At 43.8% G+C, this 15,326-nt stretch overlaps 3 protein-coding genes across 3 annotated transcripts in view; 1 reads left to right on the forward strand and 2 right to left on the reverse strand.

Moving 5' to 3' along the window:
• The window catches only part of LOC126558677 (cleavage and polyadenylation specificity factor subunit 4), a 500,167-nt gene that overhangs the window by 162,985 nt on the left and 321,856 nt on the right, over positions 1–15,326 (forward strand). The gene's annotated exons all lie outside the window — the stretch shown is intronic.
• On the reverse strand, positions 728–15,077 carry LOC126557556 (trithorax group protein osa-like). Its single transcript, XM_050213365.1, has 4 exons — positions 15,066–15,077; positions 6,380–6,710; positions 5,977–6,292; positions 728–1,826 (listed from the first exon to the last, which is right to left on the reverse strand). The coding sequence occupies exons 1-4, from the start codon at positions 15,075–15,077 to the stop codon at positions 728–730; spliced, it is 1,758 nt and encodes a 585-aa protein (XP_050069322.1).
• LOC126557508 (probable methylcrotonoyl-CoA carboxylase beta chain, mitochondrial) overlaps positions 9,478–15,326 on the reverse strand; it is a 142,554-nt gene continuing 136,705 nt past the window's right edge. Inside the window, exon 3 of the mRNA XM_050213304.1 lies at positions 9,478–9,495. The gene's annotated coding sequence lies outside the window, so the exon portion shown is untranslated. The remainder of the gene's footprint in view (positions 9,496–15,326) is intronic.

Consider the following 15,326-nt stretch of genomic DNA (forward strand, 5'->3'; position numbering starts at 1 on the left):
CTAGCATTCGATCGGACAGCAGCAGCATTGCATAAGAACGAAGGTGATCTACGGACAGGGCAGATTATTCTGCGCGACAAATAAACACACGCCGTACATAACACGCCGTGGAAAGTAAATCGCAATCGAGGACGTTCCAAGTTATGGTCCTCGGTTTTGTTGATATCGTAAAGCAATTACACTGCCCCGGTGTGTTGCCTCGGTCGACGGTATAGCTCAGCATGGATGGCAGCATATCGCGTGATCTCGGGAACTACGAGGTAATTTAAAGTGATTGGGTGCGCGTTTCACACTTTTACGATGCACCACGCAACAACACCAACCGGTGGCATTTATTTATTCTTCACCGAACGATATATGTTTGCACAACGGTTATGAGTTTACAGCGCTATAAATCGCAGTAAAATGCGTGTCAAAAGAAGAGTACGAGTTGAGGACCCCTGCAAATTTGACAGTTAGTGTACTAGAGGGCTCTTAGTATTTTTAGTAAATAAGTTTCCAATTAAATTGTGAGAGCCTGATTGGATTACGATGAATTACTCCTGACGTCCATACGCATAGTTTTTAGACCATCCCAAGATTATACTTTCATATTGTACTTCCGGGCAAGTATTTCGCAAACAAAAACACAAACGCACAATATTCAACAACAACTCGGGCAACAGCTTTTATTCTATCAAACTAAATAAATTAACGACTATATCCAACGCAGCGTGCGCGTTCCACCCTACTGGAATTGCTTCGCCGGTTGCAGTTTGGTTGTGGCCAACGGGGACGGTTTCGGGAAACCGGCCACACTAAACAATCCCGGCGATCGTTTGTACTGGGCGGACGTTTTCGTGAACGCTAGCGGCACAGAGTACGCGATCGTGTTGTATCCGGGAGCGGTAGCCGGACCCGTCGGAAGCTGTCCAAGCAGCGGCTGTGCGGCGTGACTTTGTAAAGGCTGTGCATGTTGTCCACCTGCCGGCTGAAGAATGGTTGTGTGAAGTGGGTTGAGCGGATACACCGGAGCACCGGGTTGATAAAAGTGAACCGGCCGTTGATGGTGGGCCTGATGGATCGGTTGATGGGGCGCTCCAAAGCCGTGTGGTGTTAGCTTCGTGGTGTAGAGTGGGGTTTTCGCGAGCTGCAACGAGGATGGAACGTACGAATCGAGCAGACTGGTTGGAGGACGATGCTGCACACCGAAGTAGTTTAATATGCCGTTGTTGGGATGTGCCAGCGAAGGATAGAACTGTGGTGCGAATGAGTGTGACTGGCCGGCGGAAGAATGTCCATGTGGTTGCTGTACGTAGGCAGGGTAATGGACAGGGCCAGCAGGATGATGAAGGTGCTGTGGCGAGGGAGCATGAGACAGGTAAGGCCTTCCAGTAGGATGGTGTAATTGCGGTGCAGCAAAGTGATGGTGCTGTGGTCCATCCCCTAGTAGCTGGGGCAGCTTGTGCGATTGCACAGGTGGAAGGTCGTGTGAAAAGTAGACCGGCTGCTCGACACTCTTCACGATGGAAAACTCCGCCGACGGGGACTGGTGACGGGGTGGGGAAGGTGTGGAGGAGGCCGCGTACACGATGTCGGGTTGGGGCGTAGGCTGGACAGTCGAGGGTCCAGCGGTACCTGGTGAATGTGCTCCAGTTTCACCGTGAGAGTAGGTTTGGATGTGGTTGTCCGGGTCGTTGACGTACGCGGCCAGCTGCTGGGCAGAATGGGGCGGTCCCGATGATGGTGCCGGCGCAATGGACGGCAACGCCGCTGGTCCCGTTGGGGAGGATGGAATGTGGTGTGGCTGCTGTTGGTAGTACGGTGTCGGAATCATGATATAAGCTCTGGAGAAAAAGAAAAAAAGGCAACGAAACCGTAAATGGAGCGGGAAAGTGAATATCTTGTTTTGGCTCATATTTGCATAATTTCGGCTGGAAGGCAATAACAGACCGATTGGGGTAACAAGTGGGATTAATTAAGTAAGCGTTTAGAGTGCGATATCGCCCGGTGTAAAGATAAGTTGGACCGAAATGATAACAGAAAGGCAATTCACGATCAAACATTCGAAGATTCCGTCAACTTCAATTTTCTGTGGAATTCAGATACAAAATTTGAATGCCACAAATTTTCAAATTCCAACATACAAAAGTATTTTCAAAATGCATCCATTTCTCCACCATCTTGAGTCACGGTGAGAAATGCAAAAACCTCCAAAAGAAATCTCTCTGTCTGTCTGCAAGAGGCTCAATTACATCATGCTTCTTCCTTTTGAATTCATCCGACCACTGTGTCCATTATGAGCCGGAATGAATGGGGATCGAAACAGATAAGTGCAAACCGGTGCTCAATGCAGATGCACTGCGGTTATATCGTAGATGAATGATAAACAACGTGAAGCAACCGAAAACAAAGTTCGCTGAGGATAAGAGCGGAGCCATCGGCCGTGTCGGTCATGTCTAGCTGACATAAAATGGTAGTATCTTATCCAAAAGCACTACTACTCCACGACTGTCGACTGTACTGCTTCCTCCAGAGTCGCTCTTAAAAAATGGCAAATAATTAGACCAGACAACACAAGCACACACCGGCCGCAGGTTGTAATTGCAAACTTTTAATTACTCTCCCCGGCAGAGATGAGACGGGCACGATTACAACTGGAGCTACCCGCGATCTGCATAAGCGGCCCGTTTTTTTTTTCTTCTTTGTGGTAATAACTTTAAGCGCAATATAGGAAAAGTAACAGCAAGCCGGCTGAAATTAGTGCTTTGAAGGCTCAACCCAGCTGCTGCCCGGCGAACTGCTCTGTTCCCGCATAGTAGAGTGAGGCGGGGCGTTCTCATTGTAAAATGTGACTAATAAATTGCGATTAGGTTTTATTTGTCGAGAAAAAAAAACGCCTTTTACTGTTAAGCCATGTTGCCACATAACCTCAACCCTAGACGTGCATAACGTTGCAACTGTCACGTGAGTAGTTTTATGACGCTTTCCCTCAAAAGGACAGCTTCATTTTGTGGGTTAAGTAATGCACACACGCCTACTCCCGAGAATCGGAAGTTTCGGTACCATGCAATTGTGTTTAATCCTGGCACCGTGACGGTTAAGTCATCAGCTAACACGTGTCATCTCTTTTGACACGAGCGCCTAAGTAGTAGCTCCATTGTTCTACGCTCAACGTGTCAAAACACTTCGGTGACACATCGTTAACACCCGGGACGCTTCACATGCACAACGAGATGGGACACTACTCGATGTGTGTGTGTGTGAGAAATGAGCCCACCCGTTCCGGAACTGATCTACTCTAATGAAATTACGCCAACCGTCATATTAAATTGGCTAATACAGCACCAGCCCATTGTGTCTATGTCGTCCTCACGACGCCCTCGATGGTTATGTTGTTATTGCTGCTGAAGCGATGATCGTACTGTGCAAAGACACTGAACAAAAAAACAGCACGAATTTAGGTGCCAGTTAGCACCTGTGATGCCAACCACTGCCACTGATTCCTCCTAATGATACCAATAACCGACCGCAATTGAATCGCGTCCGTCTCGAACGTGAACGCTTGCTTGGTTTGCTTCGGTCGGTGGAACTATTTATTTTATGATCGTCGTTTTTCCTCGTTTATGGTGCAATCAGTGGCTCGCCGTTGGAAGGTAAGGGTGTCATCGCCCCCCCCCCCCGCCTCCCCTGGGGGGTTGAGGGCAATCATGGTTAATTTCGGTACAGTGAGGAACCTTACCCCAATAATATGAACGGTTTCGGTGCGGATCGGTTTCATTTCACTTTCGGAAAGATTATCACCGTTCGTGAAATGATGTAGGATTTTGGGGAAAAATTACTTCTTGTTTAAGTTTAACATTATTAGTAGACTCTTTACCTAATCTCATACGGATTTTTCGTGTTTGTTTTACGTTCCAAACCATAGTTATTTCATTGCCCCATTAAGTAATGTTGCTACTCACTCTATATCGATTTTGACGTTTAAAAAAACCCCAAATCAACCGTCGAACGATGCTCCCAATCTGTCACTCTCTTTTTCCAGAGTTTTTTCAAAGAAAAGAAATTAAACGCCCAAAATGAGAAAAGGGCAAAGCTTCCTTCTTTCGACCATATTATCCACTGCTTCTTATGTCCATAAAACAGGCAACAAGCGGACAAATCACGTATCTAGCGCGAAACAAATAAACAACCACCGCGGCGTGGTTGGTGGCTGGGGTGGGTTTCACAAGTCTCTTCAGCACCAGCAGAAGCAATAAATCGATTTATGGATGCGACGAGTGAAGCAAATCTCGCACGATAAATGACTTGCCATTTGTTTCGGTTTTTTTCGCTTCTCTTCTCCATCACCAAAGCTCACTTTGGAGCCGACGGACTGACCGATCGATTGATCGTGGTGAAATGCGACCAATCAATCAAAAACGCAAACCGCCACTTCAATGGCCTTTCTCTCGTGTCGAATACACACTCACTTGAGCATTGCTTATGACGTACTTGCAGGATCATAAGTACAACCCTCTCGTGGCCCTCTTCGCTACTGTAACGGGAGCCTTCCGCTACTCTAATCCATCATACAGCAGGATCAAACGGTGGCCTAAACGTATGATTGAAGAGTGTAAACTGAACTCGTAAATAAATTACGCAATAATGGAAGGATAAATCGCTCCATTCCGTCGTAGTAATCCTCTTTGAACGAGCCGTATGCTTTTTGGTGAGATGAATGGTTTTCAAAGTTACAAAGTAAGTAAGTGTGCGACTGGCAAGACAATGAATGATTAATTTTCATTTGCAAACAGCACAATGAAATATTTAATCGATTTGGCAATTAATGATAGCGCATCATCCACACAGCTAGGGAAAGTAACGATCCATTCCCGACCACCAACATGGTTCACCGTGAGTCGCTAAAGTCGGTTCAATATTTTTATATTTTAGAAATTTTGTTTATACCATCCGCCGCTATAGGTGCATTTGTGTCTTACGATCATTTTATTACCATTACCCGCTAGGGTAACAGGTTTTCGATTTCTTAGTGTTTATTGATCGTTTATCAATAATTTATTCCCGCTATAAAAATTTAAAATCGCGACGGTTTTGTGATTTTTATACACCGTGAAGAGGCCGATTGTAATGAAACTGCCCGTTAATTTGCTTCATTATTACACTTCCATATTCCTGTTCGTTACATAAACTTCAGGGAGCTGCTGGTAGGTTTGTTTGTAGTAATTTAAAAAGTTTTGGCTCATAGTTTAGGCTTGCATGTCTGCAACACTAAAACAAAAACCAAAAGTTATTCCTTCCTGATCTCCCATCATGAGACAATCGGAATCGCATTGTAACCAAAAAACCGTGTACCTACACAAACAAATATTTATCATAACCGATCTGTAACCACGTAAACGTAAAAGAAGCACATCTCTTTCCACCTCAAGAGCATGAGAAAATATTGACTTAAACATGGTGAGCTTCCAACGCACCGAACACGTATGCTGACGTAATTTATTCGTTTTGTATCGGATCGTGTGGAACGGTTATTCAAAAAGCAATTAAATGCACCGTACTGCAAACTCATGTGCCGATGTGCGATTAATGTTCCGCAGCTTTACCAACTGGTCGTGGTAAAGATCGAGACTGAGAAAGGACATTAAATGTCTGTTTGGGACAGGAAATGGGTACGTAATTTTGTCACAAAATGAGCCTAATGGTACAGGAAGCAATATTATTTCTATCAAGCAATCTTCGGATGACTTCAAGCTACAAGATGAAGGTAATGCATTTAAAGCCCCATCAAGACGCTCGGTATCGATATCCCTTTTTCGGCACGCGATGCCACTGACACTGAAAATCGATGCCTCTGCACGACCTTGGCGTACAGGAAATAAAGCTCCCTCTCACACCTCATTTCCCTTTCCACAAACACACCCCCCCCAAACGCACGTTTCGTGGTACTAATTGTTCCCTGCTCTTCCGTTGGACTGGCCAAAGCGAAGCACTTACTGCGAATTTTGTGGCAGGATGTGTAGCAACGATTGGGGTAAAGCGTGGTCGGCCGCATACTGCTGGGGTAGCTGCTGGGGCCGGGCCTGCACATAAACGTACTGCGGTTGCGGAGTCAGGTAGGGGGAGGCCGGTGCACCTCCACCGATGACGGGCTGGAGCAGTGATTGGCGGGACGGAACCGTGTAGGTGGAATGATCCTCGTGTACCTGCGGTACCTGTTGTTGTTGCTGTTGCTGTTGCTGTTGGTGCTGCTGCTGGTGATGGGACGGTTGCTGCGGTATGTTGATGTACAGCTGTTGCGGGACGGCGTGATCTAAAACAATAACGTAGATTAAGTACCATATGGTTCGAAAGTAGCTGCTAATTCCAATCGATCGATTCAATCGATCGGATACGATACCTTTCGTGTAGGTGTGCGTCTGCGTTGGAGCCGGCAGTGGTGTTACGTATTTGACGGAACTGTGAGTTCCGGCCGCACTGCCCGGATGATGCTGTATCTGCACGGTGTAGTGATTGTTGCTTTGGGTTGAACTAGCGCCGTGCTGTTGCTGTTGCTCGATAGCTTCCTTCTTGAACACTTGCCGCTCGCTGTTAAGATTGTCCCGCTCGATGTCTTCCAGCTGGATGGGACGGTTCCCGGGCGGTGGATCGTGTCCCGCTGCCACTACCCACGGTGCCTGCAGCAGTAAACAGGCACAGCAACTGATCCAAACGATGAGATTTAAACGCACCTGAAAATGGAAAGCAAAACGCAGCACAAGACATGAGAAGCTTTGAACGGGGCTAGTGCATCGCATTGCATACTGTTAGGCGCATAAAAATGAAGTAAGCTTTTTGACGCACGCAACCAACAAGCTTGTGAAGAAAGGCCGTTCGACGCCCCTTTCTTGTAAATGATGTTTGCGCCGACCGAACAACCCGTGCCCAGCGAGTCCAGCTGGTGACGCGCAAAGTACGCTGCGCACATTCCTAATTCCGGTCCCGGGGAGTTCACGGCACGTTAAATAGTGCATTTAAGGAGTGATTAGTGCGCAGATCCGGAGCGACCACAACACTCCGCGCCTTGACACTGGGGCTGATGCTGCTGCTGCCACCGAACCGGTTACCGAGAAGGGTGGCAGCGGCCAGGTGCAAGGTAGAATTGGAAAGCCCCTTAGGGCAAAAAGAAAGTGGAAAATTAAATAACACTCACTGGCGGTTTGCCGTACCAAGCAAAACACGATCTTGAGCTGTTATGGTAATAGATGGGGAGGACAACCTTCAAACGTGACAACGTGACACACGCACCGCAAAGGGGTAGTTCCGCTCCAGCAGGGTCTCAGAAGAAGGGGAGCGAAAGAAGTAAAAAAAAAACTAAACTATACCAATCACGGCACTAAGCTGGTGTTAAATCGCTCACGGTGATTGTTCCGGAGGAGGGAGTGGAGCGTGTGCAGGTTGCGGATGCACATGCGACGGATGCGACAGTGATCAGGATAACGATGATGATCATGGTGCAAGATCGTGGAGATGCAGATAGCTAGATGGTACGATTAGATTAGGTACAAAATGCGCTATTGAAGGAAAAAGACTATTAGTTAATCTAGACGAGCAATTTTTGTGTTATCGACCGTGAGCTGTTTTTATTACGCACTGGAATGTAAAAGACGTGCAGTAAATTGAAGACGGAATTGAGTTTACTTTTGTTTTCATAGCGCATGACGGAAGCTTATTAGGATGGTTCGTCTTTGTATGAACTAATCTATGTTTAATTGAGTCTAATAAAAATATTAATATAAAGTTATGTCAATACTCAATTTTCTTATACAAACGAGATTATTTCTGTTTGTTAAAAAAACGATGAACTTGCTAATATTGGTATGGGATTTTAAATGTTTCAGCGTTCCAAATGTGTCAATATTTTCACCTAGTGCCTCGCAAATTTTCTCACAGTAATAATTTTTTTTTAAATAAATAAACAAACCATGTTCATAAACACTTACTTGCCTTACGAATCACACAATAAAAGCAATAAATCATTCTTTACAATATATTGTACTGCTTTCTTTTAATGTCGCGAAAAACAACGAAACAAACTGAAAGTAGATTGCCACTCCACTTGTGATGAAGCAATTCCATTCATGTACACACACACATCCACTGCGCCGCCTGTCGTAAACATTCCTTCCAGGCGATAACCAATTAAAACGACAAGCAACACAACACAACGACGCTTCCGGTGATGGAGACTCGAGTGCTTCCAAGCACGCGTAAAGCTTATACTACCAAAACCCCTGTCCAGTATTCCCGTAGGCGCTTTGGCCCTACAAGTCCTACATTGTTTCATTTCTTTGCGCTGAAACTCAACGGACCACATGTTTCCGCCAAAAACCAGTTGATCGCTACTTGTTGCTCGTGTCATGTCAACACGCCTGACGCGCTTGTAGTAGAAAGGTTCACATCAAGAAAGGGCCTTCTGCGTCACAATGCCCAAACAGTAGAAAGATTGTAACCGTGTGCTCACCGCCCTCAGCAGGCTTCCTTTAGAGACCAAAATTTGGTGGGTGTGGTGCGTAAGAACGGACCATTTCGTTACGGTGAAAATAAACAATGGTTTCATTTCACCTTCGACCGACGAACGAAAGAAACGAAAGCCGTTTAAAGAAACCGAAAAAGCATGTTAAAACATAATCGTACCATGAGGGGAAGACGTAAGGAAATTACAACATAACATATAATCCTTTTTAGCCTGCATGTGTGTGTGTGTGTGTGTGTGTGTGTGTGTGTGTGTTTGTGCAGGGAAAGGAATGGAATGAAAGGCATTCCCTCATTACGTAGGCCGCACGAAGGCTGCAAGATAGGAATTCGGTAGTTCAACGCTACCACCATGTCGTCAACGTTGAAAGTCGATCGAGAGTGAAACAAAAACTTATTCCACTTGCACTGATCTGCTTTTTTTACTTTATGGACTGCATCACGAAGCTGCCTTTTTACACTCATTTTAGTCGATAAGAAATTATACCCCAAAAGAAAACCGAAAGGACAAAAACTACAAACCGTTTTTTAAACACACAGAGTAAAATGGTGAGAATCAGCGTTGATTGGTAATGGAGCCGCTCGGAATGGGGCTTTTGAAAAGCTAAAAATAAGCACTAAAAGCTCTCTTCAAGAGCGTGGAGCACGATTTAAACGTGACGTTCAGCGACGAACAAGAGAAAGGATGTAGCAAAGGACGTTTCGATGTTAAGCCGAGAGTAGATTTTAATGGTAGTTTATGAGGAGATTTTTAATAAAAAATATATATAAGTGAAGGCCATTAAGGCGACTCATAGCGTTGATTGTATAATTTAAAAATGGCAAGCTTTTTGTGCTGAACAAAATACCAAATGTGAGACATAAATAAGCCTCTTAGTGTTGTAATAGAGAAAATCGTTCAACGAAGAACACTAATTATCTAACCTAAAAATATCTTTTAAGTAGACAAAACAGACAAAAGAAACCTTTAAAGAAAAACACATTCCCCGCACTAATGGACTCCTTAACATATCATGAAAATCCAATCACAATTTGATTAATAACACTAAATTACACACCAATTTTGGGGCTACTATTTCAACAAACTCCAGGGAAGGAATAAGTGCATCATAACACTGGCCCATGCAAAGCTATTTTTGCAACATTCCAACACCCATTCCGACAGGACCATAAATTATAGATTTCGTACACCTAGCCCTCCGCACTCTGGACACTTCATGAGCCGCGAAGTTTAAGCCGTCAAAAGCAGAATAAATAGATTTAAGCTGCAAAAACGGGGCGATAAATTTGCCTACTTTCCTAGTGCTGCTGTTGCTGCCGGGCAACTGACAGGGATCACAGGTCAAACGGGTAAAGCTGATAAGCGAAGGATACGCAACCGAATCGATCAACAAGAATGAACCGGCGATCCGAATCAGGTGGTGCGCGGCGGACCGCCACTTTCACTTTCACAGAGTAAAAGAAAAACCGAAAGAAACTTTAAAATCTCAACCAGAAGTGGTTTAAATCACGCGCACCCTGGCGGAAGAGAAGTGAGCGAGCGGGAGCAACAAAAATACCGAAGCAAAATCTACTCGCCCAGTTCGGTTTTTTGTTGTTGTTTCTTTCTTGTGGGTTGAGCTGTATTCGATACAGGAATTACGCCAAACCAAAGTCAATCGATTGATCGTGTTTTGCGCCTCTTATCTTGGGGCTAGCCTTTCGCTATGGGACGATCTTTGTTACCGGGCGATTTCCGATCGAGGAAGGGCGCTACTGTTACAGGTTCGACCACCGGAGTATTTGAGCCACACATTGTGTCCATCGAACACAAACATACACACACTACATGACCATTGGAGGTAAGGTAGTTAGGCTTATGTACTTTCTTACCCTGTCGGCGCACTCACAGCCAACGAAAGAAGCCTGTTTGCCACGATCGTACTCTGATTTTGTTTTCTTTTGCTGTTGCTGATTTTATTATTGTGAACTCTTGCTCTCTTCCCCCCGCATACTGTCCTATCCAATTTTCCATCATCCAGTCGGTCCGCAAACCTGTCCGTGAGCTGTCCACAGACAAACTGGACCCATCCAAGTTACGATAAACGCCTCACAACAGACCCGGTAGAAGGACGGAAGGAAGAAAATGCAGCGTTTTTGTCGTTGAACTGCTAGGATCAGTCTCCCCACAAACGGACTGGGCGGACCGGTCGAAAATTAGAAAGAAAGCACGCGTGCACACTCACACAGAATCACTCACACTTTACGCTAGGAAAAAGGTGGATCATTGACGCACTGTGAAGTAATTTTTATGATCACAGTTTTGCAATAATCGCTCCACATTTCCTCATTGCCCGGTCGTTCGGTATGTTTGGGTGCGGAAAGGAAGAGGGAGATGGGGGTTTGGTAGGAAGCATTTTGTACTGTCACCTGTCTCCGAAGGTCCGGTCTTGGTCAGTTCTCTTTCCACTCGCCACACAATGTTGCGCATTCGTTCGACCGGGTCAGGTTGCGTTTTAATGTTTTTATGCAACTTAACATCGGAACCAGCGAGTTTTGAGCAACACAGTCGAGGGCACACGATAAGCTTACTTTCTAGAGCTTAAACTAGCCTTGATCTCTTGTATTGCGCTAACCTCTTTTTTTTTTTTTGCTTGAGGAAGTAAAACGCATTTATATGTCTTTGTTTTTAGGACTATTGATTGATGATGCTAGGAAAGCATCATTGCAAACCTTTTTTCCTTCTTAACAACCCACATTAAGTGAGCTAAATGCGAGAGTGTTTGTGGTAGTGGGTAAAAACTTTAAATTAAAATGTCCAACTAAGAATAAAAAAGAGATATAGCTTACTCTGCACCACACAAAAGGCAACTGGCTCATTAGTGTCACAAACGAGCGATAAAAGCCACTACATTTTGGTGTGTAAAGCCTACCAACACCAACCGACCACTAGCACCGAGACCCAACGATTAATCATCACGCCGTACCATTGCTGCTGCAGTTTGTCTGATGGGGATGAATCAACACATTCCTCGTCGCACAAATCTCAATCGTACCTTCTGTTTAGGATCCTTCTTCTCTTGTGTCTTTCAGTACCCCCAGGAAAGACAATTTCGCAAGAAAAAGCTGCACGATCGTGCGCACATAAAAAAAACATGGAATGTTGAGTCTGTGCATCTCACTGTTGAAAGTGCCATTTGTCCGCGAAAAGGGACGGATGGACAGACACACGCAAACACGCAAATCGACCAAACACAACTAATTTCCCTTCGTTCGATTTGTAAAGCGAAAAGGGACGACGACGACAACGCGTCACGACGTTTCCGATTGACAGTTGATCTTTTTTTTTGCGTTCGTTTGGTCGTGTGTGATTGAAACATAACAAAAACAAAAATGGACATTCTTGAAAAGTCACAATTGAGCACATGAAAGGAAGTTGATAAATTTCTTCTCTTTCCACATACCAATTGTTGTCTAGTGCGTCAACAAAACAACGCGCGGCGGCAGGAATCATCGATTTAAGTATTGTGTACATTACGAGCACAACGAAAAAACTGAGTTTTGTAATTATCTAAACTGCTCAATCATTGGTCGATTATTATAAAAAAGGGCTTTATTCCAAGTAAGGCACTCGAAACAACTCAAAACCAATCGTACATTCCGAAGAAAGCGTTGCAAAAAACCCTCTCTCGCGTTTCAGGATACAAAAGACTTCAATGAGCGTATGAAAGAATCCAAGCGACGAACCCGGGTGAGACAAATACTTTCGCACAAACACAGCAAGTGTTTGATTATTGATTCATTGCTCTTATTGCTGCGATTCATAAAACCGTTACCGGAAGTGCCCAAGAAAATGGGAGGAACGGTGAAAGAGACATTATTTAAATCCGTACATCCGTCTCGGGGGGGAGATAGGGCCTTCGGGTGACTACTAGATCGTCTGGGAAGCAACTGAGCGTAATTTTTGTTTTCCATATGCAAAACATTTTGCCTTCTTCAAGCGCCCTACGTTCCAACGTGTTGGTTGGCTATTTATCACGCAGATAGGGTGGGGAAAACGCTCTATTGAGCCGTTTAAGCCCTTCACAACGCGCGCGCGCGCTTGCTCAGGTGACAAACGGGATGGTAAAAAGTGTTTGCTCAAATTATACCAATCAACCGTGCGCATAAAATGGTAATTGGTCAAACAAAACCGGACACACGATTTTCCTTCCTCGTGACAATTTTGTGAAAGAAATCAACCGAGCAGGCGAGCGGAAGGGAGACGCACAGCGCTCATTCATCCACCCCAGTTAGCATTATGAATGAGCCCGGGCTCGATCAACGAACGATCAAGCGATCAATGGTCCGGATCGAACGATGCAATCGACGACAATGAATGGCTGGGTTTGGGGTCTAGGCTGGGAAAATGCGGAAAAAATAGTATGGGAAGCTACAGCATAATCTAGCCTATTTGGCACTCTCTCTATCTCGTGCACACCGCATCGGATAGGCAATTTGTTTACTAAATATAACAAGGAAGATTTTCATTTTTCCTTACTTCTCGCATGGCCTTGGTCGGTTGGGTTTTTTTTTTTTCGTTGGTACGAGATGGCCACCAACATTTCCCTTTCCTTTTATAGTGCTTGGTAAGAGGAAAGGAAATTGAAGCATTACAGCGTGTGTGTCTTAATGCGGCCATATGCACCATCACACACATGACTATTTCGGACACTGTGCTCCAAATTAGGTCTCACCGATTGGAAACCGAACGAAATGCTGCCGGAATGCTAACTAGATGGTAGTGTAAATTTCCTATTTTTTCTCTACCATTTTCTTTACTTTAGTGCTTCCTCTTTTCGGCAAACCGTTCGGTACCGAATGATGAAAGCAGCGCTGGAGCGAAATAAAAAACCCACACGCCGATCTTTTAACCCGACAGTAACGGCTAATGGGAAAATGAGACACATTAGTTGTACCGTTGCCTGATTTGGATCCTAATGTGTGGTTTTGCTAGTGTGAAGGACACCGCTCCGAACGATTGCAACGTATGACGCAAACTTACACCACACACACACTGTCGTGTCGTCGAAGTTCCACAGGACTCGCGAGACGCACGGTGTCCCGGATTGTGTAATCGATTGCGTTTTCGTACACGACGACGGGGGAAGGCTTATTATTATCTTATCTTCATCCGCTACGCTCGATTACTCTACTTCCAGCATGTACTCGGTTGTGTTTGCCGTACGGCAGCGGGCAGGTCGTTTATCATGGTTGACGATTATCGATCGTAGATTATTAAAGTGAAAACGGAATGTGCGAAAGATCGGGTTGGGTATGAAAGGGGCAACGGGTTCAATATCTAGACGACTGCGCAATCGACAAAACGGAAGACATTTGTCTAAATGGACACAAGTCTAGACGCAACTGAGCTAAGCGAAGTGATTGAATACGATTAATGTCTTTTATGTGATTTGTTTTAGCTGAATAAATTCAGTGCAATACATTCCTTACAGAAAATAGTTTCTCTGTGCTTAAAATAATTCTCTTTATGCTATAAGCCACGGGAGCACATAAATGGTCAAACTCTTTCATAATGTACGTTTCTAGCTTACTTCATTTTCACTTCAATCTTCCGTCGTTGAGAAATTTATCCATATTTTTGTCTAAAAATTGCAAAACACTGTTGTTTCTTAGTCATATTTATGTTTTGAATTTTGTGGGAGATAAATAACATCTCTTCAAAATATAATGGATGTGCAATATGGTAGTAAAATAATCACAAAAATACCAATAATAGTATTACTAACTAAATAAAATCGGAACATCCCGGTGGAAAGGCAACTACGGCGCCTGTCTTTGCACAGCATGATCGGGGTTCGAATCCCATCCTGACCGTCCCCCCGTAGTGAGGACTGTCCAAATGTAACCTAGTAGGATGAACTTTTAAAAAAATTAAAATGCTTTTTGAGCCTCAAATTAGTAGCAATTCATTACTTGTGGCCTTCAACTCTATTAAACTCACAGTTCGGACAGTTAAATATAATTATTGATTATAATATCAAGATAGGTTACACATATGTATATTTATCAACATTATTCATAAAAGGAAGCAAACAATTAAGCAATGATCAAAGATTTTGTGTATTGCATTACAAAGTAACATTAATTAACAATCAACAAAATATGAACAATACATGATTATTTTTCAGTACATGATTTTTTTTATGATTATTTTATTTTTCGTTAGATTGATTTTTTGATAAAAAGTGTCACAAAAAGCGCTTTTTCTAGTTCAGGACACAAAAGACTTCAATGAGCGTATGACAGAATTAAAGCGACGAACCCTTTACGAAGCGACTATACTTTCGCACAAACATAATTTAACGTTTTTTTAAATTGACAATTCGGAGAGTTAAATACAATTTTTAGCTGGAAAAAAATATTTCCTTAAGCTAGGCTACACATAAGTATTACATACAAATAATGAACCAAGTTTTTTCTGATATTACTTTAATACTTCCATTAGGAACATCATTGATTATCTATTTACCAAATGCAAGTAATGCATATCGTATAGTTATTTGTTCATACATTAACTCAAAAATACTCACCATTCTGATCATTACACCGGCATTGAATAGTATCCTACGGCAAATTCACTGTATTCTGGTGCGATCAGCTTCCGCTAAAATAGCAAACAAAAACACACGAGATTTCACTTTCAACATTCACTATCACACTAAACTTTCTGAAAGATCAAATGTCAATCAGACACTCTGAGTTGCACTGTTTTGTGATAAGATATCTCTCACCTTGCTTCCAACGATCACTTCAATTTTGTCACCGATTGACGCCTCAAGTACGAGTATTTT

This window comes from Anopheles maculipalpis, chromosome 2RL (genome assembly GCF_943734695.1).
Source record: "Anopheles maculipalpis chromosome 2RL, idAnoMacuDA_375_x, whole genome shotgun sequence".
Taxonomy (NCBI): Eukaryota; Metazoa; Arthropoda; class Insecta; order Diptera; family Culicidae; genus Anopheles; species Anopheles maculipalpis.